General features: G+C 38.5%; 1 protein-coding gene across 9 annotated transcripts in view; it reads right to left on the reverse strand.

The window, feature by feature from the left end:
- APBB2 (amyloid beta precursor protein binding family B member 2) overlaps positions 1 to 26,764 on the reverse strand; it is a 432,194-nt gene that overhangs the window by 211,119 nt on the left and 194,311 nt on the right. For 8 of the 9 annotated variants that reach the window (XM_043970484.1, XM_043970483.1, XM_043970490.1 and 5 more), the window contains one exon: positions 6,795 to 7,613. In XM_043970484.1, the coding sequence (XP_043826419.1) occupies positions 6,795 to 7,613 (819 nt within the window). Of the gene's footprint in view, positions 1 to 6,794; positions 7,614 to 10,839; positions 10,947 to 26,764 lie in introns of those variants that run through there. The other variant, XM_043970485.1, reaches the window with a different exon arrangement.

The raw sequence follows: 26,764 nt of genomic DNA on the forward strand, positions 1-26,764 counted from the left end.
AAAAGTCCGTGTCTTCAAGTTGTGGTATATGAATGTAATGGAATATTATTGTGCTGTAAGAAATGATGAGCTGGCAGATTTCAGAAAAACCTGGAAAGACTTAAGTGGACTGATGCTAAGTGAAGTGAGCAGAACCAGGAGAACATTGTACACAGTAATAGCAACATCGTGTGATGATCAACTGTGATAGACTTAACTCTTCTCAACAGTGCAATGATCCAAGACAATTCCAAAGAACTCATAATGGAAAATGTTCTCCACATCCAGAAAAAAGAACTGTGGGTTCTGAATGAAGATTAAACCATACTGTTTCTACTTTTGTTGTTGTTTTTACTTTTTTGAGCATTTTCCCTTTTGTTCTGATTCTTCTTTCACAACATGACTAATGCAGAAATATGTTTAATGTGATTGTGTAATATATATATATATATAAACCTATATCAGATTGCTTTCTATCTTGGGGAGAGAGGAGGGAAGGGAGGGAGGGAGAAAAATTGGAACTAAAAATCTTATGAAAACAAATGTTGAAAACCATCTTTACACGTAACTGGAAAATAATAAAATACTTTTATGATTAAAAAAATCAGTATCTTCCTTTTGAGGACCAATCTAGCCAAGTATGGAAAAGTTCATCATCTCTTGGCCACCTGGGGATGAATTCTATGGGCCCAGCAATGCCTTTAGGAAACTCTAAGTTTCCCTTCATCTTGATTTCATTTATAATACAAATTGTTTTTACCTTTGCATATTTCCACTGATATGCTAATGTATCCTGTTATATGAAATTAAAAGCTCTTTATCCAGCTACACAGGAATAATGAATTACAAGCATTTAAATGGAAAACAATTCTCTCGTATTATCAATGTGATACACTTTTCATTTCCCAACTACACTGGGTAAAGATGGTCAGTTGAATCAAGTAAAATCAAAGATATTTTGTCTTAATAGCTTTACACATTTCTCCATATGACACCCGAGCAGTACTCTGTCATACTTCCCTAATAATAACTAGCATTTATATAGCGCTTTAAGGTTTACAACATGTTTTACAAATGTTATTTCATTTAATCCTTACAACAATCCTGGGGTGTGTTATTATTTTCACATTTTAAAGATGAGAAATGAGGTTAAATGACTTGCCTGGGTATACATAGGTAGTAAGTTTCTGAGGCCAGATTTGAACTTGGGACCTCAGGACTGCAAGTCCAACTCTATCCACTGTGCCATCTAGCTGCTTACTGCACTTCTGTGGGCAGTATTTCTGCACTTATCTGTGTTCTCTCCCATTAGAACTTGAAGATAAATTATAAGAGGGAGGAGATAAAAAGTTTTATCTAACCTTTGTATATCCCACCACCCCAGAGAGTTCTGCACACTTAAGTGTTTAATTCATATGCACTGCAAATCTGGGAGCATGCAGGCACCAGTGTCCCATCATAAAGGAAAAACCATGACAAAACTGGAAAATGAGAGTGCCGTGAACATCAGAAACACCTTCCTTATACTAGAGCACACTGACTGTAATTGCACTAATCTGATTATAACTTTAGGAAACGCCAATATTCAAATGCTTTGATGATCTCATCAATAAGGGTATTATTTGGGGGCATTTAAACAAAAGATCAAAGGACTTCCAATCATCAACCAAATGACCACAGATTTGGCTGATTTCACTGTCTACTGAAGTGGAGCCCAATGTCTCCTAAGTGAAAAGGAACACAGTGGGTATATATTTTATATCTTTATATCACACGGATGTGTTTGTGGTATTTCACTTTCTAAGTGCAAGGCTGTCTTTGAACTTCAACAGAATATTATCCTATCTACACTCATTCATCCTGTTCCTTCCTGCCTGCCCACCCCCTTGTACTCCCCTGGCTTAATTCCCATGCCAGCATCATAGCTTTCTATGCCTGTTGAAATCCTTTCCCTCCCCCTTCCACTCAGGTGCCACTTCCTCCATGAAGCCCTCTCTGATACTACCAGGTAGAAGAGACTACTCCCTTCCTCAAAGCTCTGCCATCCTGTCTGAACTTTCCTAGGCATTCGATCAACTTCTAACTTTGAGTTAGGTTATTTGGGTTCATCTTATATATCTAAGCAGATGTTCTCAACCTTATTTGTATCATGGACCCTTTTGGCAGGCTGGTAAAACTTACAGACCCCTAATGTTTTTAAATGCATAAAACAAAATACATAGGACTACAAAGAAAACAAATTGTACTGAAATACAGTTATCATTTTTTTTTTTAATTCACAGGCCCAGGCTGAGAACTCTTGAACGAACTATAGGACCGTAAGCCTCTTGAGACTGGGAATTATATAATTTATTATATTCATATCTACACTGGCACCTCACACAGTGCTTTGCACATTGAAGAAATTCAATATAACAATAAGAGCAATAATAGCCAACATTTATGCAGTGTCTACTATGGGCCAATTAATGTTTACTGGATAAATACAAATTGAGAACAATAACATCTCTGTAACCTCAAACCACAGACCAAATTTCTCTGGAATCTGCGGCTACTTAAAAATGATCACAGGACAAATTCCGATAGCCAAATTGAAACACAAACCTCACTTAAGTCTAATCAACAATTTTTTTATCTGATACATTCCAAGCTATTACTAGAACTACCTGGTCTATCTCTAGCAAAGCCATTCTCCTTATAGCAAAATGTTGCAAATGATGAGTGTTTAGGAAAAAAACAACGCTATGTTCTCAGTAAATTTGCCATTGTATAACTGTTGTTTCTTAAAATCATAGGTTTTTAGAGCATGGGCTAAGGATAAGTATTGATCCTGTGCCGTCACTGGTATATACACCCAGAGAAGGAAATTTCTTGTACCAAACCTGGTAAGTGGCTTCTCCACAGTTCATTGAATCAAGTCAACAAGCATTGATTGGCTGCCTACTATGTGACAGGCACTTTACCAAGTATAAAGAAATACAAAAAAGAAAAAAATAGAAAATCAGTCCCTGCAGTCAAGGACTTCACAGTCCAATGAGAAAAAAATTACATCCAAATAACTATGTACAAACGAGATATATTCAGGGTAAATCAGACATAATTTCAGAGAGATGACATTGCCATTAATGGGGATCCAGAAAGGCTTCTTGCAGAATGTGAGGTTTTGACTGAGCGTTGAAGGAATCCAGAAGGAATAACATTCTAAGAATGGAGGAAACCAATGGAAACGTCCAGAGTCAGAAGAGAAGTGTCATATTAAAGGAACAAGGAGGCCAGTGTCACCGAGGACATGGAGAGGAAGACAGTGCAATGGCTTTTAAAGCCAAACAGGGGATTGTATATTTGATGCTAGAGATAATAGGAAGTTTACGGAATATGGGGTTGACATGGCCAGACCTGCCTGGTCTTTATGAAGATCATTTTTCCAGCTGAGTGGATGGCCTGGAGTAGGGACAGACTTGAGGAAGGGAGACCAAGCAGGCGACTGCAATAGCTCAGGCATGTGGGCACAAAGGCCTTCACCAAGGTGATGGTGGTATTATAGGACAGAAGTGGAAGTATATGAAGGATGCTATGAAGATAAGAAACAACAGGACTTGGGGAAAGATTGGATATGGGGAGTGAAAGAGTGAAGAGTCAAGGATGACACCCAAGTTTTGAGCCTGGTTGACTGGGATGGTAGTATCCTCAAAAGTAATAGGGTAGGGGCAGCTAGGTGGCGCAGTGGATAGAGCACCGGCCCTGGATTCAGGAGGACCTGAGTTCAAATCCGGCCACAGATACTTAACAATTACTAGCTATGTGACCCTAGGCAAGTCACTTAACCCCAGTTGCATCACACCCCCCAAAAGTAATAGGGTAATTAAGAGAAACGGAGAGGTTTTGGGGAAAAAGGTGAGTTAAGTTTTGGTCACTCTGGGTTTCAGTTGTCTATGGGACATCCAACTGAAGATGTCCAATAGGCAGCTGTAGATGTAAGACTGGGGATTAGTAGAGAGGTGAAGGCTAGATAATTAGATCTGAGAATCATTTGCCTACGTGATAAATGAATACCATGGACTGATGAGATCACCAAGCAAAATAGTATATAGGGAGAAAAGAAGGAGGTCCAGGGCAGAACCTTAAGAGATACCCATGGTTGCCAGGCACAACCTGTAACTTATCTTTCTAGAGAGTTGCCTAGAGGACTAAGAGTGATTTGCCCAGGGTTCAACAACCAAGATGTGTCTAAAGGAGGACTTGAACTCAGATCTTCTGAACTTCAAAGCCAGTTTTCTATCCACCAGACAACAATGTCTTTCTAGACTAAAAAAAAGGAAGTTAAGAGCATCTAGTCTAACACCTCCCTCATTTGACAGATGGGCTAATGGGAAATCTGAAAATGAAATGACTTGCTCAGGATCACAGAACTAGAAGCTGGGAATTATGAATGCCAATGCAGTGGTTTCACTTCCTGCTGCATCAGAGTGCCTGCTATTTCCACCCTCCCTGTATCCTTTAGTGATCCAATATGGACTACCTGCAACAAGCATACAGAAAGATCTAATGCATTAAATGCATGATGGGTTAAAAAAAAAGTGATGAAAAAGCTGGAGGAGAAAACAGTCAATCTCCCCTGCTATGCCCTCAATTTTATACTAGAAACAGCTTTGTAACTTGGAATGCATGAGCCTAGGGCACATAACATCTCTTCAAAGTTAGACCACCAAAAGTCAGGGTAAAAATGATTTTTGAAAAGCAGATACAAACACTCTTGTTGCACAATCTGCAGTATATACTTGAAAACAACATTTTAAAAGCATTATTCATTAAGAATGGGCAGCTAGTGGGGGCAGCTAGATGGTGCAGTAGATAAAGCACTGGCCCTGGATTCAAGAGGACCTGAGTTCAAATCCGGCCTAAGACACTTGACATTTACTAGCTGTGTGACCCTGGGCAAGTCACTTAACCCTCATTGCCCTGCAAAAAAAAAAAAAGATTTATGTTATAAAACACCAATATCTTCTACCTATTACCTGATATTTTAAGTGTACTCCTTCACTGTCTGTCTGAGCCTCCTCTGAATTGCTAGATTCTATGATCAGTTCTTAAAAAGGCAAGAAGCCAAAGAGAGTTCACATCTGGGCCAAGACATTGCTAACTCTATGTACAGTTTTACCAAACTGCTCAAAAACAGTAAAACGCTCACTACTCCAAACTAAATACTCAGGGAAAACAACTTAAATTAATTTTTTTTTTTTGGTAAGGCAACTGGGGTTAAGTGACTTGCCCAGGGTCACACAGCTAGTGTTAAATGTCTGAGGCCGGATTCGAACTCAGGTATTCCTGAATCCAGGGCCGGTGCTCTATCCACTGCGCCACCTAGCTGCCCCTTAAATTAATTTTTAAATATAAGTTATTAAATATAAATGAAAGCATATATTGTCATTTAAACTAGTCTAGCAAGTCTAATAATGACTAGAGGTCATTAGGAGAACTACTCCAAAGTAGCATTTAAGGAATGGGGGGGGGGGCGCGAGATGGCGGAGGAAAGACACACAGAGCTCCTGATACAATTACCCCAAAACAGCAATAAAAGAACCCCAGGAGCAGAAAAACCCACAAAAATACGGGTTGAGATTATTTCCCAGCTCTAGACAGATTTGGGCTGCCAGTAAAGTCCAGCCCCACGATTGCACCTATAGAGACCACAGACATGCAGCACCAGAGGAATTTACCCCCAGCCTCTGAATCAGCTACAGCACCAGCTCAGAGAACTGAGCTTGTGGTCAGGTGAGAGGGCTGAACGGTTGGCTGGGATGTCAGAGGGACCTAGGGAGGAATTCAGCTGTCCCACCCCAGCAGGAAACCAGGAAGAGATCCTGAGCAAGGGGAGGTCCAGGTGGGGGAGAGGCACAGGCTCATCAAAACTAAAAACCACAGCACAGAAAGCTTTGTTGGTTGGTTAATTAGTAAGTTGGCTTAAGGTTATCTTCAGACCAGAGAACATGCCAGGTGAGTGAAAAAACTGCCCTCCCTTAAACCAAAACACCTGGGACCCTCTGAAGCTTGGCACAGTGTAGCCCCAGTGGGGAGTGAAAAGTCAAGTAAAAGACTACAAGATGAGCAAGCAAAAAAAGTTGAGAATTATAGAAAGTTTCTTCAGTGACAAGGAAGATCCAGGTGCACCCTCAGAAGAGGATAACAATCTCAGGGCCCCTTATATCCAAAGCTTCCAAGAAAAATATGAACTGGTCTCAGGCCATGGAAGTACTCAAAAGGGACTTTGAAGAGAAAGTAGGAGAGAGAGAAGGAAGATTTAGAAAGAAGGAGGAAAGAATGGAAAGAGAATTGAGAATGATGCAGAAAAGTCATGAGAAAAAAAAGGAATAAAATGGTTTGAAATTGACACAGTAGTGTGCTTATATATAACAGAGACTTTCTGAAGGGTTTTACAATAATCTGTTCTTATAAACAGGTAGAAGACTGCTCTCATGATTCTATGTGCCTTATTAAAATATTTAGGAAGCCCCCTTTTTTAGGCAACACCAAGATAAACTTCAGCCCAGGTCCCATCAAAACCATCACAAACATAAAATTAAGATTTTGCTATACTTAGTGTTTTGAGGACCTTCCCCCCCCCCAAACATACCAAACAACGATACCAGGCTGAAAATAATGGTAGCCTAAAGAGTACACAATGTGGGTTTTTAACCCAAGTCATTAGATCCAATTTCAGCTGGGTAAAACCAAGAAGTAAGTTTCTTAGGCTAGGGCACAGGAGCATAAAGATCTTATTATACTCTAGATTTTGCCCTCCTCCCAACAGTCAGTACCTGTTTCATCTGGGGAGCTAGGGGATGCACTGTCCTGGGATAACGTGGTCCAGCTAGACTCTTCATCACTTGGAGCCAGGTTCTGAATCCGATGGAGTGCACAATCAGTCTTAGCCCCTGTTTTAGGATGGTCCTTCTTGGTCTCTGGGCTGGATGACACAGTGGCTACTTGACCATCCTCTGGACTCGACTGGTGCTTATTTGGTTTCCGTGGTAACACATCCCCATTCCCAATCACAGTGGAGGCCTGGCCCTGGCTTCCACCAGACTTCTCTTCCATCACCACATGGCTGTTCCCCAGGTTCTGTTCTAGTTCCCGGGCTGAGGTTTCCAGGTCTGCATAGTAATTTAGGAAGCTCTTGGTTCTCCTGGGCCGGGATGGTAGTATTTCACAACCTGAGGAATCCTGGGGATTTGGCTCCTTCCCCTCTAACTTCTCAGAAGTTATGTTTATGACTGCAGTGGGGGAGACATTTTTGTTTGGATCCTGAGGCCCCTGTTGTTCAGCTGCCTTCCGGAGCTGGTTCTCACCATTCTTCACCAGCTTTATGTTGGCAGAGCTGTTTCCCAGGAGGGGCTGTGCAGCAGGATCGGAGAGGCCCATGGCTGTCTGAATATTAGTTAGTGCATATTTTTTCCTGCATTTGGGAGGTGTGCTGTTCTTGGTTTCGGTGTGTTTTATTTCAGCATTCAATAGTTCGTTATGGGAGGAGCGAAGATTAAGGGTGTTTGGTGGTGTGGCAGGACCGTTTCTATTCACAACGTCTGTTGTGTTGTTGCTGGCCATAAACACGGCCAAGGTGTCTGCACCAGAGTCAACTGGAAAAAAAAAAAAGAGGACAATGAATATCCATGAGGGGCCATATTTGGGCTACTTAGCACACAGAGTGAACAAATGTTTCCATATATTAGCTCAAAAGAATGAACACTTCCCTATAAGACATATCTTTATTACATAGTGTGGACTCATATTCTCCTTCTCCCCTACCATTCATGCTTCAAGTAGATCTACGGAGGACGGATGCATTCTATGTAAGTTCAATTCATACAAAGAAACATGGGGATCAAGGCTCCAAGATCTTAGATATGACAAAAGCTATTGTTACCTCAGTCAAAGACCAAACACTGACATTTTATTTAAGCATTTTTCCGGAGACACTGAAACCCTTTTCTATAATCTTGAAAATTGCGTCTCACCTTAAAAACAAACAAACAAAAAACTAGACATAGCTTCCCCTTTCTTCTTTTTAAAAAATTCTTCCCCTTTCTGTTGATGCTCCAGGGTATAAGAAAATTGGCAAGAAATCTTCTTGGGACTCCCATTCCCTAATTAGTCTGAGAGGTCATTACTCAATGATATAGCCACAGTCATTTTCTCAACTCTGCTTAGGAAGGGCATTATGAATGAGGGAAATATAAAATATCTCACACAGTTCTTTGCTGCTGTGTATGCTCCTTTAATGGTTTTGTTTACATAGTTCTGACTTGGACATCATACTTGTATTCAGATCTATTTTGAAGTAACTTTAAATTTATTGTGGGGAAAAAATCCAACAACACACACACATATGTATATATATCATACACACAGAGAATCCACTCATACCATGTATTGTGCCCTTGGCTATGGGTGATATGTTAGATCCCTGAACAGAATTTGAATATACTTCTGAAATGAAATACAGACTCAGCTGTTTGCCAACATCATATGCCCCCTCAGAACTCCTAGGAAACAACTTGACAGCTGCATTTATCTCAAATAAGGCTCACGCTTTACATGATTTATCCCATGTGTTTTACAAGGATAGAAGAGAATAAAATGGACTATTGAAGAATTACTAAGTACCAAGCTTTTTGCAGCCTACTGGGAGTTACTTTTCCCTTTATTCTTATTTGATCCATTATGAATCCTTTTAAAGACTGCTCCCACAAACTATAAACCAGAAACAGAATGGAGCCTTAGCATTCCTTAAATACCTGTGAGGGACTGGACTACTATTTCCTTTCCTCAGGCAAAACAGAAGCACAAAGGCATGAAAAACTGTGGATGGAATTTTCCTTGTGTAGGCAGATGCAATCTTGTTTTTCTACTGCCATTCTGAGGAAGTTTTCCTAATACTCAAGCTAGGACACCCATTCCAAAGAACATCTATCTTGAATTTCATCCAGTGTTGTTAAGGTTGTATTGAAACACATGACCCTTCAGAGTGAAGAGCTTTCAGGCTCTATTGTAATTACAATGCTATGGTTTTAATCAAGTTAGTGATTTCTCCAGAAACTACCTTTTAAAAAATAACTTTTTTTTCAATTAAAGCAAAACCAATTCTTGCCACTAGCCATCTCTTTTTTAAAAATCTGTATTAATCTACACCATATCTGAAAGTTACTAAATCTTTTTTAATAACTCAGAAATCTTAATGACAATAAGGCAATACTATGTATGATCTGAAGGGTTATCTTCTACCTAGTTCTTATTTATTTATTTATTTATTTATTTATTTATTTATTTATTTATTTATCTGTTCACTTATTTGTTCGTTCGTTCATTCATTCATTCATTCGTTCGTTCGTTCGTTCGTTTGTTTATGCAGGGCAATGAGTGTTAAGTGACTTGCCCAGGGTCACACAGCTAGCAAGTGCCAAGTGTCAGAGGCCGGATTTGAACTCAGGTCCTCCTGAATCCAGGGCTGGTGCTTTATCCGATGCACCACCAACCTGCCCCCTATCTAGTTGTTATTAGGAAAAAGTTTTGGCTTACTTCGTTAGTAATCACAGAAGTATTCCTAAAGGATATTATTTCCAATTCCTAGGTTTTGTAAAATGTACAAATTTTGTACAATGTACAAGAATGACTTTTATATGCTGGTGGTAATTGACACCCTCTTTGATACCCCAAGCTGTTGGGGGCAGCTAGGTGACACAATGGATAAAGCACCAGCCCTGGATTCAGGAGGACCTGAGTTCAAATCTGGCCTCAGACACTTGATACTTACTAGTTGTGTGACCCTGGGCAAGTCACTTAACCCTCATTGCCCCATTGCCCGGGGGGGGGGGGCTCCTGGGAAGGAGGGGGAGAAAGAAAGGAAAAAAAAAGATACCCAAGCTGTCAACCACTTGTACTGCCTTTATCACATTCCTAAAAGTTTTTCTGGTTATAAATTATATATTTTTAAAATGGACCATTTTGTTCCCCATATGAATCCTTTTCACAATCAAACCATGTACATACTTTGGTTTGGGACACTTAATAATGAAATCATCTAAGGGACAAGTGAAAATTAATCTTCAAAATGAAGGCAGCCAGGGAAAATAAATAAATAAACTGTAAAGCCCAATACCGCACCCTGAGAACTTAGATCTATTCAAAATGATCTTGAATTAAAAGGCAAGGCAGCTGACAAATTTACTCATGATATCCCTGTGACCAGATGGAGAAACATACAGTGCTGAAGCTAATAAAGTAAAATTGAATAAGGAAAAAAATGTACGGGACAATACTTAGGATTAAAAGATCAACAACCCAAGTGTAAGACTAGAGAGAGAGAGAGATATGTGAAAAGGCTTGAGGTATTAGATGAAGTCAAGGTCAAAATGAATGAAGAGTGTGATCTAGTTGCTGTGAAGTCATTAATTATTATTAAATATTAATAATATGTAATATAATCTATTACATGTAATTATAACACGATAATAAGGCTATTAATAAAAAAGATACAGTGTTCAGAAAAACTGAACTGTAATCTGCAGAGGTCAGGAAACATCTACAGCATTATGTTCAGTTCTCAGTACCACTTTTTTTGGGGGGGTGGAGCAATGGGGGTTAAGTGACTTGCCCAGGGTCACACAGCTAGTAAGTGTCAAGTGTCTGAGACTAGATTTTAACTCAGGTCCTCCTGAATCCAAGGCTGGTGCTTTATCCACTGCATCACCTAGCTGCCCCGAGTACCACATTTTAAGAAGGACATTAGCAAACTAGAATACCTCTAGTGAAAAGAACAGGAAGTGAAGGATGTCCAGTTAAGAAACAAGGGCACAAGATAGTTACCTTCAAAGATATGAAGGGCTCCCATGTAGTCAGTGAGTCAATAAACATGTATTAAGTGCCAATTATGTGCCGAGCACTGTGCTAAACACTGGGGGTACAAAGAAAACCTAAAGAGAGGGAAAGGAAGTAAACATTTATATAGTACCTACTATACACTACATAGCACCTATGTGCCTGGCACTGCTAAGTGCTTTACAAATATTATCTCATTTAAGCCTCATGACAACTCTGTGAGGTACGTGTTGCTATAACGCCCATTTTAAAGTTGAGGAAACTGAGGCAGGCAGAGGTTAAATGACTTGTCCCAGGGTCATAGAGCTATTAAGTGTCTGAGGCTGGATCTGAACTCAAGTCTTCCTGACTGCAGCCCCAGTGCTATATCCATGCACCCCCTAACTCCCTCTAAATGGACAACTATAGCTGTCAAGTATGTGCTGCGTCTCACGAAAGACCAATTTTGTCGCATCCCTGAGTGGTTGGTGTCACTCTTACCCAGAAAATCATTTTGTATTTATTTTGTATTTGTAGAGGATTATATTGAGCTCTAGGTGCCACATTTGAAAATGATACTGGCAAACAGGAGTACCCTGGGTGAACAGCTCAATTAGGGATCTGGAAAGGCAACATGAATAGAGAGAACTAGCCTCAAAGCTAGCAGATTTGCATTGGAGTTTCACCTTTGAAACCTATCAACTGTGTGAAACTACTTTACTTCTCAGCACAGTGGGCAGTTCTCTAAGTGTGTAAATTGCAGAGAAGACACTAACCTGAATTGGTAAAGGAAGTTTTCTCACTTGGGAGTTCCCTCTACCAGTGAAATCACAGATCTGGTGTAGTCTTCCCCCAATAGAATGTAAGCTCCAGCAGGGCAGCTAGGTGGAGCAGTGGTTAGAGCACTGGACCTGGATTCAGGAGGACCTGAGTTCAAATCCGGCCTCAGACACTTAACACTTACTAGCTGTGTGACCCAGGGCAAGTCACTTAACCCCAATTGCCTCACAAAAAAAAAGAAGGTAAGCTCCTTAAGATCAGGGACTGTTTTAGTTTTTTCTTCATATATCCCATAATATATTCCTTAGTGCTTAGCATATTGCCGGTACACAACAGCTGCTTAATACATGCCTGTTGACTTATTTAATGATTGTTGAATTGAATTGCATAATGAGAGCATTAATCTCTCACCATCAGAGATGTTGGCTATCTGTTAAGGATGGTAATATAGTGTATATACATGCAGCAAATGCAAGTATGGATCAGATGATTGCTATAGTTGAAAAGATCTTTAAGAATCTATCATTCTACCAAGCACTACTAAGAAAATAGTTCAATTCCTAGAAAAGTCAGGACTGTGAGAAAATTTTACAAAGTGGTCAGTGTTTTAAAAATATGCATCATAGACTTCCAGGGCAGAGAAGAGAAAGCATTCAGTTAAGCTCTTTGAATATTCTCCTTCAAAAAACTTTAAAGTAATGCCTGAAATTGAATTCCAGAGTGGCATAGCCAATAAGATGTCAGAGCGAGACATTTTTCCAGCCCAAGATTGGGAAGAGACCTATGAAACAGAGGTATGGGCTGCCCAGAGCCCACTTGGATGAAATGTCAGTGTTGGGACTAGATGGGGTCCACAGAAGAAGCAGCAGCAGCAGCTTGGGGAGCCCTCAAGCCAGAGACAGTGAGGGCTCCTGGCAATTGGTCAGAAAAATATAACAAGGGATCCCTGCTCTAGCACTGGACATAGGAGCAGATGCTATTTGACAAATCCATTGTCTACAGCAACTTCTTGATCAGAGTTCAAGAGCAGAAAAGAGCATTTTTGGTCCATAAAATGGAAAAAGCAAAATGGATTAGAAACCAGAATTCAACAATATTTTGTTTACAAGAAACACACTTGAAACAGAGAGACACATATAGAATTAAGATAAGGGGTTGGAGCAGAATCTATTATGCTTCAACTGAAGTTTTAAAAAAATGCAGGATGGGGCAGCTAGGTGGCACAGTGGATAGAGCACCGGCCCTGGAGTCAGGAATACCTGAGTTCAAATCTGGCCTCAGACACTTAACACTTACTAGCTGTGTGACCCTGGGCAAGTCACTTAACCCCAATTGCCTCACTAAAAAAAAAAAAAATTAAAAAAAAAAGGCAGGAGGTAGCTATCATGATCTCAGACAAAACAAAAGAAAAGATAGAGTTAAAAGGGATAAGCACGGGGGTGGGGGGGTGGGGGGGCAGCTAGGTGGCGCAGTGGATAAAGCACCTGCCCTGGATTCAGGAGGACCTGAGTTCAAAGCCGGCCTCAGACACTTGACACTTACTAGCTGTGTGACCCTGGGCAAGTCACTTAACCCTCACTGCCCTGCAAAAAAAAAAAAAAAAAAAAAAGGGATAAGCACGGAAACCAGATCTTGTTAAAGGCAACTATGGACAGTGAAGGAAATATTAAGCATATATGCACCAAATGGCATAGCATCCAAATTCTTAAAGAAAAAGTTAAATAAATAACAGAAGAAAATAAACAACAAAACTGTACCACTGCAGGACCTTAACTCTTTGCTCTTAGAGCTAAATAAATTGAACCATAAAATGAGAAAGAAGTTTAAGGGGTGAATAGAATCTTAGAAAAGTTAGATACAATAGTCTTCTGGAGAAAACTGAATGGGAATAAAGAGGAGTATAATTTTTTCTCAGCTGTACATGGCACCTTCACAAAAACTGATTGTTTATTAAGACATAAAAACCTTACTACCAAAAGTAGAAAAGCAGAATATACTAAATGCATCTTTCCTATATCATAATACAATAAAAATTACATTCAATAAAGGGTTATGAAAGCATAAATTACAACCTAATTGGAAACTAAATAATCTAATTCTAAAGAATGAGTGGGTCAAAGAACAAATTAAAGAAACAATCACTGTGTGACCCTGGGCAAGTCACTTAACCCTCATTGCCCTGCAAAAACAAAACAAAACAAAAACAAAAACAAACAAAAAGAAACAATCAATAATTCCATTAAAGAGAATGACAACAATGAGACAACATTCCAAAATTTGTGTGTTGGGGTCAAAGCAATACTTCAGGGAAAAATTATATCTTTAAACACATAAATCAATCAAAAAATAGCCAGAGCATAAAGGTAAAGTAGGCAATTAACTTAAAAAACTAGAAAAAGAACAAGTTTTAAATCCCCAGTTAAATACCAAAATGAAAATCCTAAAAATCAAATGAGAGATTAATAAAATTGAAAGTAAAAAACCAACATTGAATAAATAAAAAATAAGAGCTAGTTTTATTAAAAAAACTAACAAAATAGAGAAACCATTGATTAATTTTATTTAAAAAAGAAAGAAAACCAAATTACCAGTATCAAAAAATGAAAAGGGTAAATGCCCAACCAATGAATATGAAATTATATAATTTATTAGAAATTATTTTGCCCAATTATATGCCAGTAAAACTGACAATCTAAGTGAAATGGGTGAACATTTACAAAAATATGAACTGCTCAGATTAATAGAAGAGGAAATAGAAAACTTAAATTGCCTATCTTAGAAAAGCAAGTACCATCTATCTATCTATGCTACATTTACCTTACATATACTACTTTATGTACTGACTTTCCCACTTGATTACAAGCTCCTTGAGAACAGGGACTGATTTTGTTCTTTCCTTAGTATCCTCAGCATTTAGCACAGTACCTGCCATATGGGAAATGCTTAAGAAATATAAGGGTATTTAAAAAAAAAAGAAACTAAGGTCATAAGAAGAGAATATGGAGTGTGGAGTGATATGGATAAAATATATTTAATATTTGGATTTGGGTACTTTTAGTGATATAAACTATATTCTTAGGATTTCTGACATTATAGTATCTCTCTCATCTTGACAATATTTGGTCACTTAGTCTCTGAAACAAATGAAAATTATGAATAAGAAACAAGTGGGTTTTTTTTTACCTCTCATTAAGTATTTGAATAGAATAACCTGATAATATATTGTTAGAGATTAGAAAGCCACAGTTTCTACTGCTGAGATATTAAAACATGATATTTTAATTTTTCTCCCTTCTCAAGAACTAATGATATCTGAAGATAAGTTGTTAAAAAAGAAATTCAATGGAGATTTGCCTGCAAAATTTCAAAGGTGGTCAAGTAAGTCAATCTTAAGTGAATACAAAATTATTCTTGAAAAGAAGAATATTTATAAAATTGTAGAATCATGCTTCTTCACTTAATCCTTATTCTAAGATTTCAAGAAAACAAAACTTCCCTTTGATAGCTTATAAAAGAGGGTGGTAGGGGCAGCTAGGTGGCGCAGTGGATAGAACACCGGCCCTGGAGTCAAGAGTACCTGGGTTCAAATCCGGCCTCAGACACTTAACACTTACTAGCTGTGTGACCCTGGGCAAGTCACTTAACCCCAATTGCCTCACTAAAAGAAAAAAAAAAGAGGATGGTACTAAATAACCTCATCACTCACTTTGTGTCAGTTAAGTGTAAAACTAGGGAAGCCCAAGTTGCCCTGGATTTGCCTTTCAGTATCATACAAACAAAACCTGGTATACATTGAGCCTGTTTTTTAACACAAAAAGGAGACCCTAAAATGAGAGGAATTATCATGATATTATATATATTATATATTATTATATATAATATATTATAATATATATTTTATATATTATGATACAGTCTTGTTTCTTTTTTTTTTAGCTGTAACAAAAGTAAATCCTAAGATTTTCTTTTATCTTTATCACGTGTTTCTCATGACCTTCGTCTCCCCCCTTTTAAACCATCCTGTCATCTTTTGAAAAGATTATTACTTTTATGACTGAGAACCATGTCAGTACCGCAGTGGTGGGACAGTTGTTGGAACTACATCAATAAGATTCCTAAGATGAAATTAATTGTTTAAAATCTCCGATTCCATTCTCCATACCTAGAACATACTCCCCTCCTCACCTCTACCTTGGAGAATCCCTTACTTTCTTCAAGACTCAGCTTGAAATACCATATTGCAGGGGCAGCTAGATGGCACAGTGGATAGAGCACCGGCCCTGGAATCAGGAGTACCTGAGTTCAAATCCGGCCTCAGACACTTAACACTTAACTAGCTGTGTGACCCTGGGCAAGTCACTTAACCCCAATTGCCTCACTTAAAAAAAAAAAAAAAAGAAATACCATATTGCACATAAAGCCCATTCTGATCTTCTTCCCCCTCACCCCCAGCTAGTAGAGCCCTTATTACCTAAAGTACCTCCTCTTTGTTTTGTATTTGTTTTGGATGTACTTCTGTTTGGACATGCTATCCTTTACAACATAATGTAAACTTCTTGAGAGCAGAGGCTGTTAAATTTTTGCTTCTTATCTCCAACACTCAGCATAATGTGCCTGGCACATAATAGGCATCTAATATAAATTCTTGATAATTGGGGGGGACATAATCCAAAGATGTGAAATTATCAGATAATTTTTAATAATGGAAATATTGCCATAATTATGAATAACACATGAACATGGACCCAGAACACAACAGAAGACCTAGGAGACAGACTCCAGAATGCTAGAAGGGTTCTCTGTGGAGGATGTATAGGAGAATGCATACAAGAGAAGGCATGGCAGATTCCAGAGCTCCCAGTTCAAGGAGAAAATACTGCATGCAGCCAGAAAGAAACAATTCAAGTACTGTGGAGCCACAGTCAGGATAACACAAGATCTGGCAGCTTCTACATTAAAGGATTGGAGGGCATGGAATATGATATTCTGGAGGGTAAAGGAACTGGAATTATAACCAAAAATCACCTACCCAGAAAAACTGAGTATAATCGGGGGCAGCTAGGTGGCACAGTGCAAAAGGCACCAGCCCTGGATTCAGGAGAACCTGAGTTCAAATTCGGCCTCAGACACTTGATACTAGCCGTATGACCCTGGGCAAGTCTCTTAACCCTCGCTGCCATGCAAAAGAATAAATTAAAAAAAAACACCTGAGTATAATCTTTCAGGGGCATACATGGGACTTCAATGAAAAAGAAGACTTTCAGGCATTCATGATGAAAAGACCTGAACTGAATAGACATACAAGATCCTAGAGAAGCATAAAAAGGGAAACAGGAAAAAAAAAGTAGAGAAGGCATGAGTGAATTGGGATCTATACTGAAGGAGGGAACAACTAAGTATATATCTGAGGGGAAAAAGGGGCCCAACTTTGTGAGCTTGGCCCAACTTAGTTGATCAACATTAACTCAGAATTTACATTGGTTTTTGCAAATAAATATATAATCTTAAGAACAAGAAGGAAAAGGGGGCAGCTAGGTGGTACAGTAGATAAAGCACTGGCCCTGGATTCAGGAGTACCTGAGTTCAAATCCAGCCTTAGACACTTGATACTTAATAGCTGTGTAACCTTGGGCAAGTCACTTAATCCTCATTACCACCACCACCCCCCCCCCAAAGAAAGAAAGAAAGAGAAGGAAATTCAGAGGCAAGTTATTGTACATCAGTACCAGAACTAGAATCTATCCTGCCCAACACATGTGAAGTGAATATCCATCTTTTGTTTGAAAACCTCTACTGAAGAGTCAGTCATTCACTAAGCATTACTAAATGCCAAGTACTGTGCTAAGCCTTGAGACACAAAAAACCGTAAAAACAGTCTTCGCTCCCAATGGTATGGGAGACAACATGTAAATAACTATGTAACTGTACATATGTATATATATATATAGTTATGTATATATATATATATGTGTGTGTGTGTATACATACATATACATATACATATACATATACATATATATATATATAAAACTAGATAGAAAGATAGATGAGATACAAGGAGAGTGGATAGAATATAATTTCAGAGGATGGCACTATAGCAGCTGGGGGAAGGTGGTATTGGGGTCCTGGAAGAGTCTCTCACATAAGGTGGGCTTTAAAGGAAGCCAGGGAAAACAAATGGAAGTGAAGAAGAAAGCCATTGTAGGCACAGAGGACAATCAGAGCAAAGGTATGGGAAGGTTATAAGGAATATTGTGGCTGAGGAATAATAGAAAGTAGGTTGGGAAAGTTGAATCACAGAATGTGCTGATTGGATCTGTAGAGATTGGAGGGGAATAGACTATAGAAGAATGCCAGAAGACTATATTTGATTGAGGAGGTCATTAGGAGTTACATGAGTTAAAAGGAGAATGATGGGGGCAGCTAGGTGACACAGTAGATAAAACACTGGTCCTGGATTCAGGAGGACCTGAGTTCAATTCCAGCCTCAGACACATGATACTTACTAGCTGTGTGAACCTGTGCAAGTGACTTAACCCTCATTGTCCCATCCCCCCCCCCCAAAAAAAAAGAGAGAGTGAATGACAAGGGCAGACCTACGCTTAAGGAAAATTACTTTGGCACTTGAATGGAGGGTGTACCAAGCAAAGTGCAGGCCCACAGCAGACACTTAATAAATGCTTGCTGATTGAATGAGATTGGAATGGGAAGAAAATTCAGGCAGGGAGACCAATTAGTAAGCTACCAAAACAGTCCACCAGAGAGGCAGTGAGGGCTTGACATAGGGTAGTGCCTGTGTACATGGAGAAAAAGTGACCCCACTACCTTATGAAGTGGTACATCCCACTTTTATTAAAGCTCCAACCTTTTATTAAAGGTTAATGAGCCAAGTTGTGCCAAGCTCACGAAGCTGGGCCCTTTGTCCCCCCTCAGATTTATACTTAGTCGTTCCCTCCCTCAGTATAGATCCCAATTCCCTCATGCCTCCTCTTCTTCTTAAAGCTCCAATTATTTGGAGGTTTTTCCCTTCCATCAAGCCTAAATCTATGTCTCTACAATTTCTACTCATTCTTCCTGTGGAGCCAAGCACAAAAAGCCCAACTCTGATAACAATGGGACAAGTCAAACCAGGTATCCCCAATTCTTTCAGCTGATCTTGTATGGAAATGGTTCCAAGGCACTTCATTATGCTAGTTACTCTCTTCTCGACCATCATCTACTACCTATCATCAGACTCTTTCCTAAAACGTGGTCTCCTTCTAGAACTCATCACAGTATTTCCCATGTGGTCTGAACAGGGTGGTGTACACTGGCACTCCTAGTTCCTTAGTCCTGGATACTATGCAATCTAAGATCATAATAGCTATTTTGGGTTGCTGTGTCATACTACTGAATCATATGGTGCTTGCATGTTCATTAAATCTCTAGCTCCTTTAAAGATGAACTGCCATCTGGTCATACTATACCCATCTTGTGCTTGTGATTTTGATTTTCTTTTTGAAACCAAATGTAAGACTTTATACTTAGCCTTATTAAATTTCATCTTATTACCTCCGTCAAGCTGTTTTTTGAACCTGACTTGGTGATAACATGTGTCGGCCATCCTTCCTGAATTTGTATCCTCTGTAAATTCGGTAACTATGCCATCAGCACCTTTTTTTTCCATGTAACTGTCGAAAATGTTAAATTACCTGGGACCAAGCAGATGCCTGGGGTACTCCACTAGACATGAAATTTCAAGATCAAATCCATGACTACTCTTTCATGATTATTATTCTACCAATTACAAATCCACTCAACTGTACTGGTGTTGAGATTACTTCTTTCTATCTTTTTTCATTAAAATAGCACAAGAGTCTTTTGTTACACATCTTGCTAAAATCTCAGTAAACCGTATTTGCCATAATCTCCTTGAACAACTAATGGAGTCACCCCTGTCAAGAAAGGGAGTGGAGTTAGTCTAGCATGATCTGTTTTTAACAAAGCCACAATGGATCTTCATGATCAAGATGTTTAATAACTGTTCTATTGTTACCATATTCTAAAACAGGTAAAGGAATTGTAGTTGAGCCTTTGGGTAATGTGGAACTCTCTCCTTATTTTCCTGAGAGGATCAGAAAGTTTTCTAAAAACCTCTTCACCCTTTCCCCCATTCCTGCAGTACACCTTTGATTCTCTGATAAAAGATCTCTGACAGTGGTTTAGCAATCGTGTCCTCTTTCAAAATTCTGGAATAGAGCTCTTCTGTTCCCCTGGGCTCTCATCTCCCTCTTCATCTAGTTTCCCCACTCCCTATTAACCATTTCTTTTATTCTGTCCTTTCTAGCCCGAAGACAACTCTCTTTGACAGAGAATACTGGGGGAAAAGTAAGAGTTGAATAGTTTTTCCTTCTCTCAATCATCTGTGATCACTGGTCCATCAGCTTACTGAGCAGCAGTATCATCCCTTCTTTAATCTTAGTCATTTCACCAGTGTAGATAACAACGATGAAGAAAATGATGACAATGATGACAACAACACTTTTTTGGTATGTAGCATTTTTCCTGAGCTTCAGCTTGTTTAAGCTTGTGCATGCCACAGAATTCTTAAAGGATCATGTTATATCTTTGTATTAATCCTCAAAATTATCTGCCTTTGCCTCCCTATTTTGCATATAGCCTTTAAAAAATTTAAATTGGCTGATAATTAGCACTGGCTACACTTTAGGGCAAAGGGGCATTAGTAACCTAGCAACCTAATGATGTTACTTTTCTCAACTTCCTCCTAGATCCCAGGTCCTCATAATGTAAGTGGACCTGGGTCCCTGGCTACACCAGTGGAGTCCTTAAACTCAGTTATAAAAATGGTGCTGTGATCAAACAAGTTATTTTATAATATTAAAAGATCTCTAAAGTCAGGTTTAGCTCTAAATCCAATAAGCAAAGAAGAGGAAAATGAGGAGTATGGAATAAGGGCAAAAGAAGGTTGAAACCATATAATAGATATACTTTTTGTTTTGTTTTGTGGGGCAATGAGGGTTAAAAATGACTTGCCCAGGGTCATACAGCCAGTTAAGTGTCAAGTGTCTGAAGCTGGATTGGAACTCAGGTCCTCCTGAATCCAGGGTCAGTGCTTTATCCACTGTCAACATTTGTTTTTATAAGATTTCTAGTTTCAAATTTTTCTCCCTCCCTCCCCCTTCCCCAAGACAGCAAGTAGTCTGATATAGGTTATATATGTACAATCACATTAAAGATATTTTTGCATTAGTCATGTGATGAAAGAATAATCAGAGCAAAAAGGAAAAACCTCAAAAAAGAAAAACAACAACAACAAATAACAATAGAAATAGCATGGCTTGATTTGCATCTAGATTCCATAGTTCTTTTTTTTTTCTTTTCTGGATTTGGAGACCATTTTCCATCACAAGTCCTTTGGAACTATCTTGGACCACTGTATTGCTGAGAAGAATCAAGTCTATCACAGTTGATCAACACATAATGTTGTTGATACCGTGTACAATGCAATAGACAGACTTTTAATAAAACAAGGAAAATTCACGCTGAATACCATTAAATTGCCAAGGTCTTCTTATACCTTGGGTTCCTTTAATGTTTTCCAGCCAATTTGTCACATGAAGACTTCGCTGGTATATTGAAACATAACCAAGCTTACCCAGTAGCTTGGACTCCCTCCTTTACATGAAACACTATCACCACCAAATCCCTCACAATTTCCTTTGCTACTCATTAGAACTGAAAAACATATCCCTTTAGGAAGCCTACATCTTCATTTTTCTACTTGCACTGTGATCCCCAACCAGCATCTGGATTAATCAGATTAATGGTTGAACTGTATTTTGCAGAGCCCCACCTATTTACAAGTATAGCATTTTCTTTGTTTTTGCTAAGCAATTTGACTTTCCCTTAGGAAAAAAAAAAGTTAAGAGCCTTATTGTTATATGAAGTCTTGGGAATGATAAGTTTGGAACTAGCTCTCACAGTTTTAAGGAAGTAAAGTGAATTGAAGTTTTTGCTTTTAGGAAGGAGAGGTGAAATTTATCTGGTTTCCTGAAGTTACTCAGGAAAGCAAATGCCAAGTGGTCACACCCTCTCCTTTTGAAAAATAGTCTAAAACCACTATATGGTTTTAAACAGCAGAAAATTCTCAAAGCATTTTAAAGTAGCAAAAAAGCCCCAAACAAACCCTAAAACAAACAAACAAAAAACCCTAGAGAGAAAGCAAATGTCTGTCAAATGCCTAAACAAATTGTGGTATATGAATGTAATGGCAGGGATAGCTAGGTGGCCCAGTGGATAGAGCATTAGCCCTGGAGTCAGGAGGACCTGAGTTTCAAATCCAGCCTCAGACACTTATTAGCCATATGACCCTAGGCAAGTCACTTAATCCCAATTGCCTCCCAAAAGACATACCAAAAAGAAATGTTTTTAAAAAAGAGAGAAAAAAAGGATGACTGTGATAAATGCAAAGAAACAAAGGAAGATGTAAATTAATCCCAAGTGAAGTAATCAGAATCAGGAAAACACATAAAATAACTACAACAATGCAAATGGAAAAGACTCATCAAAGCTGAATGCTGGGATTATTATGGCCAAACCTGTCCCTAAAGAAATGAGAATATCCCCCACCCCGACCCTGGCAGTGGCAGGGGACTATGGATATGGAATACTACATATAATATCAGACTTGGTTAATCTGCTGGTTAGTTTTCCTGGACTATTTTTTCTTCCTCTTTTTATTTTTTGTTTATAAGGGGAAGGGAAGAAGGGAAGAAGCATATACTGGGAAATGGTAATACCAATACTGATGAATTTATTTTTCTTAAAAAGAAAGAAAATGACCATAGAAATAGCTTTGGTCATAGGCCAAAAACTAGATTGGATTAAAATAAAAGAATTTCTATGGTCAGGGGAGAGTGCAACATCCCTTCCACCCTTTAACCCTCCCCAGAATTAAATTATATAAATGATTTCATTTTAGTATCCTGCTCCCTACCTCCCTTTACCCCACCCTAGCTACGTCAGTTTGGAATTTTAATGCAGGCCATATAAGATATATATATATATCTATATAGATATATATAGATATAGATATATATCTATATATATATATAAATGTTATTTTGTTGTTGTTGTCTTGTTTGATCATAACAAAACATTAAAATTAATGTTGCTCCCACTTCAAAATAATACTCTTGGTAAGTTAGACACAGCAATAATGCTTCCAGTGGTCAAAATATATCCATAACTCCTTTGGAAGTCCCATCAGATCTTCCAATAATTGTCTTGACATTCCTCAATATTGAAATGGCCTTGTTTTTTGGAAAAATGAAAAAATAAAACCCCTACCCCAAAACATCAATCTGAGTAAAGCCTGCAATAAGGGAGCTAATAAAGCTAGGGAGTTAACTTTTCAGTAAAAAACAAAACAAAAGACCCTGACACATGAATATAAAACTACTTGGCCAACCTATTTAGTTCGGTGAAAGAAAGAATTAAATAGTTTAACTTCCACACAAAGGAACAGGGATGAAAAGCTGTGGAAGAAACAGGAACATTTATGAACTATTAGTAGAGCCATTCTTGAAAGCAATTTGAATTATGCTAGAAAAGTTCCTACACTGTTCATCCCCTCTGACCCAGCAATAGAACCAGTAGGCCTATAGACCAGCAGAAATTAGACTAATTTTCTTATGTAACCTCCTTGAGACTGTCTTGCCTTTTTTTGGTTTTAGTGAGGCAATTGGGGTTAAGTGACTTGCCCAGGGTCACACAGCTAGTAAGTGTTAAGTGTCTGAGGCCGGATTTGAACCCAGGTACTCCTGACTCCAGGGCCGGTGCTCTATCCACTGCGCCACCTAGCTGCCCCTGTCTTGCTTTTTTTGTTACATGACCAGGTCCTAGGGCAGTGCCTGGTGCAGTAAGTACTTAATGCTTATTGGCTCACTGATTGTGTGGCTCAAGTTAGGTCCACAGGCAGTTCAAATGAGGAGCTCCTAAAATATTGTTGAGAAAAATAGCATTATCAATGGAATGGATGGATAATCTCCTTAAATGACTGTAACAAAAAGAGGCAAAACCCACTTAATATTCTAGTGTATTTATTGATATTAAAAAAAAGCTTAGGGGGGCAGCTAGGTGGAGTAGTGGATAAAGCACTGGCCCTGAATTCAGGAGTACTTGAGTTCAAATCCAGCCTTGGACACTTGACACTTACTAGCTGTGTGACCCTGGGCAAGTCACTTAACCCTCATTGCCCTGCCAAAAAAAAAAAAAAGTTTAGTCCTTTAGTTAACAAGCATACAAGTATGGGGACTCTAGGAAAGTTTCTGTCCTGGTTACTATTCCTGGCCTCTCCTCCACAGTTTAAGGTTTATCAATCCTCATACAGGTAAGGGAGACCTTGAAGTAGCTTCCTTTCTCCTAGCTAAAGAATCGAATCTTGAGGTGTCATGCTGAAAGAAACAAATCAAATTTCCCTATGATACCTATAAACTAAAAGTCAGCATCTTGGAACTCTATTATTAATTATCATCAACTGGAACTCTATTAAATGGAAAATTCTGGTTTACTAGAAGGGAATCCTGGTAAACAGCAAACAGTGATTTTCCCATCATTAGAGTCTCTACCTAGAATGCAAGATATAGCATTAGGCTTGGCATCAGGAAGTCCAGAGTTCAAATTTTGCCTCAGATATTTGCTAGCTATATGATCTTGGACTAGTCTTAACATCTTCAAGCCTCTTCCTCATCTGTAATATGAAGCGGCTGGATTGATGGCCTGTTAGGTCCCCACCAGCTCCCAATCTATGATCTTATAATCATTTCTATTTTCACTGAAGTCCTTTTCTGGGACCTCATTATGGTATAAGGATAACTCTGGGTTCCTGGGGGCTATGCCAGTCGAATTAGAGGTAGAAAGTCTTTAAATATGGGACCAATGAGGAACTATAGGTCTATTATCCCAGGACAAATCGAGTCACATTCAGAGAGACTCATCACAAAATGAGCCACAGGATTTTTAATGCTTTGGTCAAAGTGATACTCAGAAAACTTTCCACTAAATCATAGTGGAGCAGTGAGCTGCCAGTGAAGGGGGTCCCCATGCTGGTAAAATAAAAGGTCCTTGAAGGATTGACCCACTGAGTATGTGTTTTTAAATGACACTATTTTGTATGTGCAAAAGAAAACATAACATACAAGGAGAGCTTTGTTATAAGGCTGGTGTTAGGTGGGGAAAGAATAACATTTATGTTGTAGTGAGGAAAGTCTACTATAAATCACATGATTTAACCTAAAGTGTAACTGGATCCTTGAGTAAAGGGGGGGTACCTTTGAGAAGGAGGTAGTATAGGAAAATTCCTTTAACAAATACACAGAATGATATTGATAATTGTGTTGAAAAGATGTTTCCCTCTTTTTAAAAATTTAAAACATGCCATAATAGACGTGACCATCCTTCGAAAATATGAAACAGAATAGCAAAGCTAAGACAGTATATAACGATCTTCGTCCACATGCTAATAATACGCTTCTGTCTTCATTGCCATAGTAACACAAAAAGTGACGTAGTAAGAAATTCTTGATGTAGCTAGCACAAAAATAGGGAAATACATGCAAAGTGACCACACACACGTAGACCCTGCATACTTGCGTTCTAACATAAGTAATAGTAGTTTCCCTTTTAGGGAGATAAATACTTAAAAACTGAACGGTTTTAGAATCATAGAGCTAGAAGGCTTCTCAAGAGGTTTGGCCTTTCTAGCTCCAAGTAGGTCTACACTTGAACCATTCAAGACAGATGGATACTCAGCCTTTTTTTGAAGATCTGCCAAGATGGAGGCTGAAGAACATCCCCTCATAGTCTGTTCAAGTTTTCATGTGAACAAGATATGCAAAAGGAGTAACTCCATGGTAATACAAATGATCTGGCTTTTATTTTCAAAGGAACACTGACAAATGAGATATGTAATTTTTTAAAAAAAGAACTGCATTGTCTAATTACTAGTGAAACAACAGGATCCAGGAATACAGTGCTAGATAATTGTTTTTAATATATTTTGTACAATTACCAGGGGATTTGATGAGTGAAATAGAACTAAATGAAACGAATACATTAAAGTTACAGAATCAAAAACCGTCAACAGCAGTCTTTAAGGTTGGTCTAAGTGGCTTCTAGGAAAGACTGTGTTTCATCATTTCAGATACCTGTCTATTTCCAAAAATAAGTCCATATCATAAAGTTTATTTTAGTCCCCTTTTAAAACAATCTGAACCAGAGACCCAGACTCTGTTCCTAGATATACTTAATTGTCTAATGGGGCACAATTGCTCCAATCTCACCCTTTAAAAAAATCATAGAGACATAACATTTTTTAAAAGGTTCACAAAATAATTCTTGACACATAAAAACCCTTTATCTATTTGGGAACACACAATATCCAAGCGTTTATCATGCCAAATATTTATTTATTTTTAAGCCATGAAACACTATGATCTAATCATCTCATCAGAGTCATCTCTGACTGAGACCTCTCTGGAACTGGCATCATGGGTACATCATTTCATAGCCTTTCTCTTCCCTAGCTATCTAAAAAAAAGGCTGTTACTTGTTACTTAAATACCCTGATAGGGGACTTATTATTTATATAGTCTTTTGACTTCCTTAATGGAAATGTAATATTTAAAGTATAATGATGGAGGGTGAAACTGGCCTACTTTCAAAGTCAGTAAGTCCCACTGCAGTCATTTAAAGTCAACAAATATTCCCTTTAAGCATTTTTGATAGTACAAATTCACCTTTTTGAGGCTATAAACATGCTGAATAACATGTCTCTGTACACACCTCAAAGGGAAATAACCAACCTATACTTCTCTGGTTACTGTCATCAGCCTTACACCATGGTTCTTTAAATCTTTATCAGAATTTTTTTTTTAATTCAGCAGTCGGCAACAACTAAAATTTAATTCTAATTTTAAAACCTATTCACATTGTCCTTTCCAAAAACCTAACAAAACAGGATGTGCTGGAGCGTTCAAAGATTTGCCAAAGGAATTAAATGAAAAGCACCCCAGGAAGAAGAAGCAGGATTTCCAACCAGCATCTCCTTAGCACCTCCGCTTGTGACTGAAGGCAACAGAATGAACATAATTGT

This window comes from Dromiciops gliroides, chromosome 6 (assembly GCF_019393635.1).
Source record: "Dromiciops gliroides isolate mDroGli1 chromosome 6, mDroGli1.pri, whole genome shotgun sequence".
Taxonomy (NCBI): Eukaryota; Metazoa; Chordata; class Mammalia; order Microbiotheria; family Microbiotheriidae; genus Dromiciops; species Dromiciops gliroides.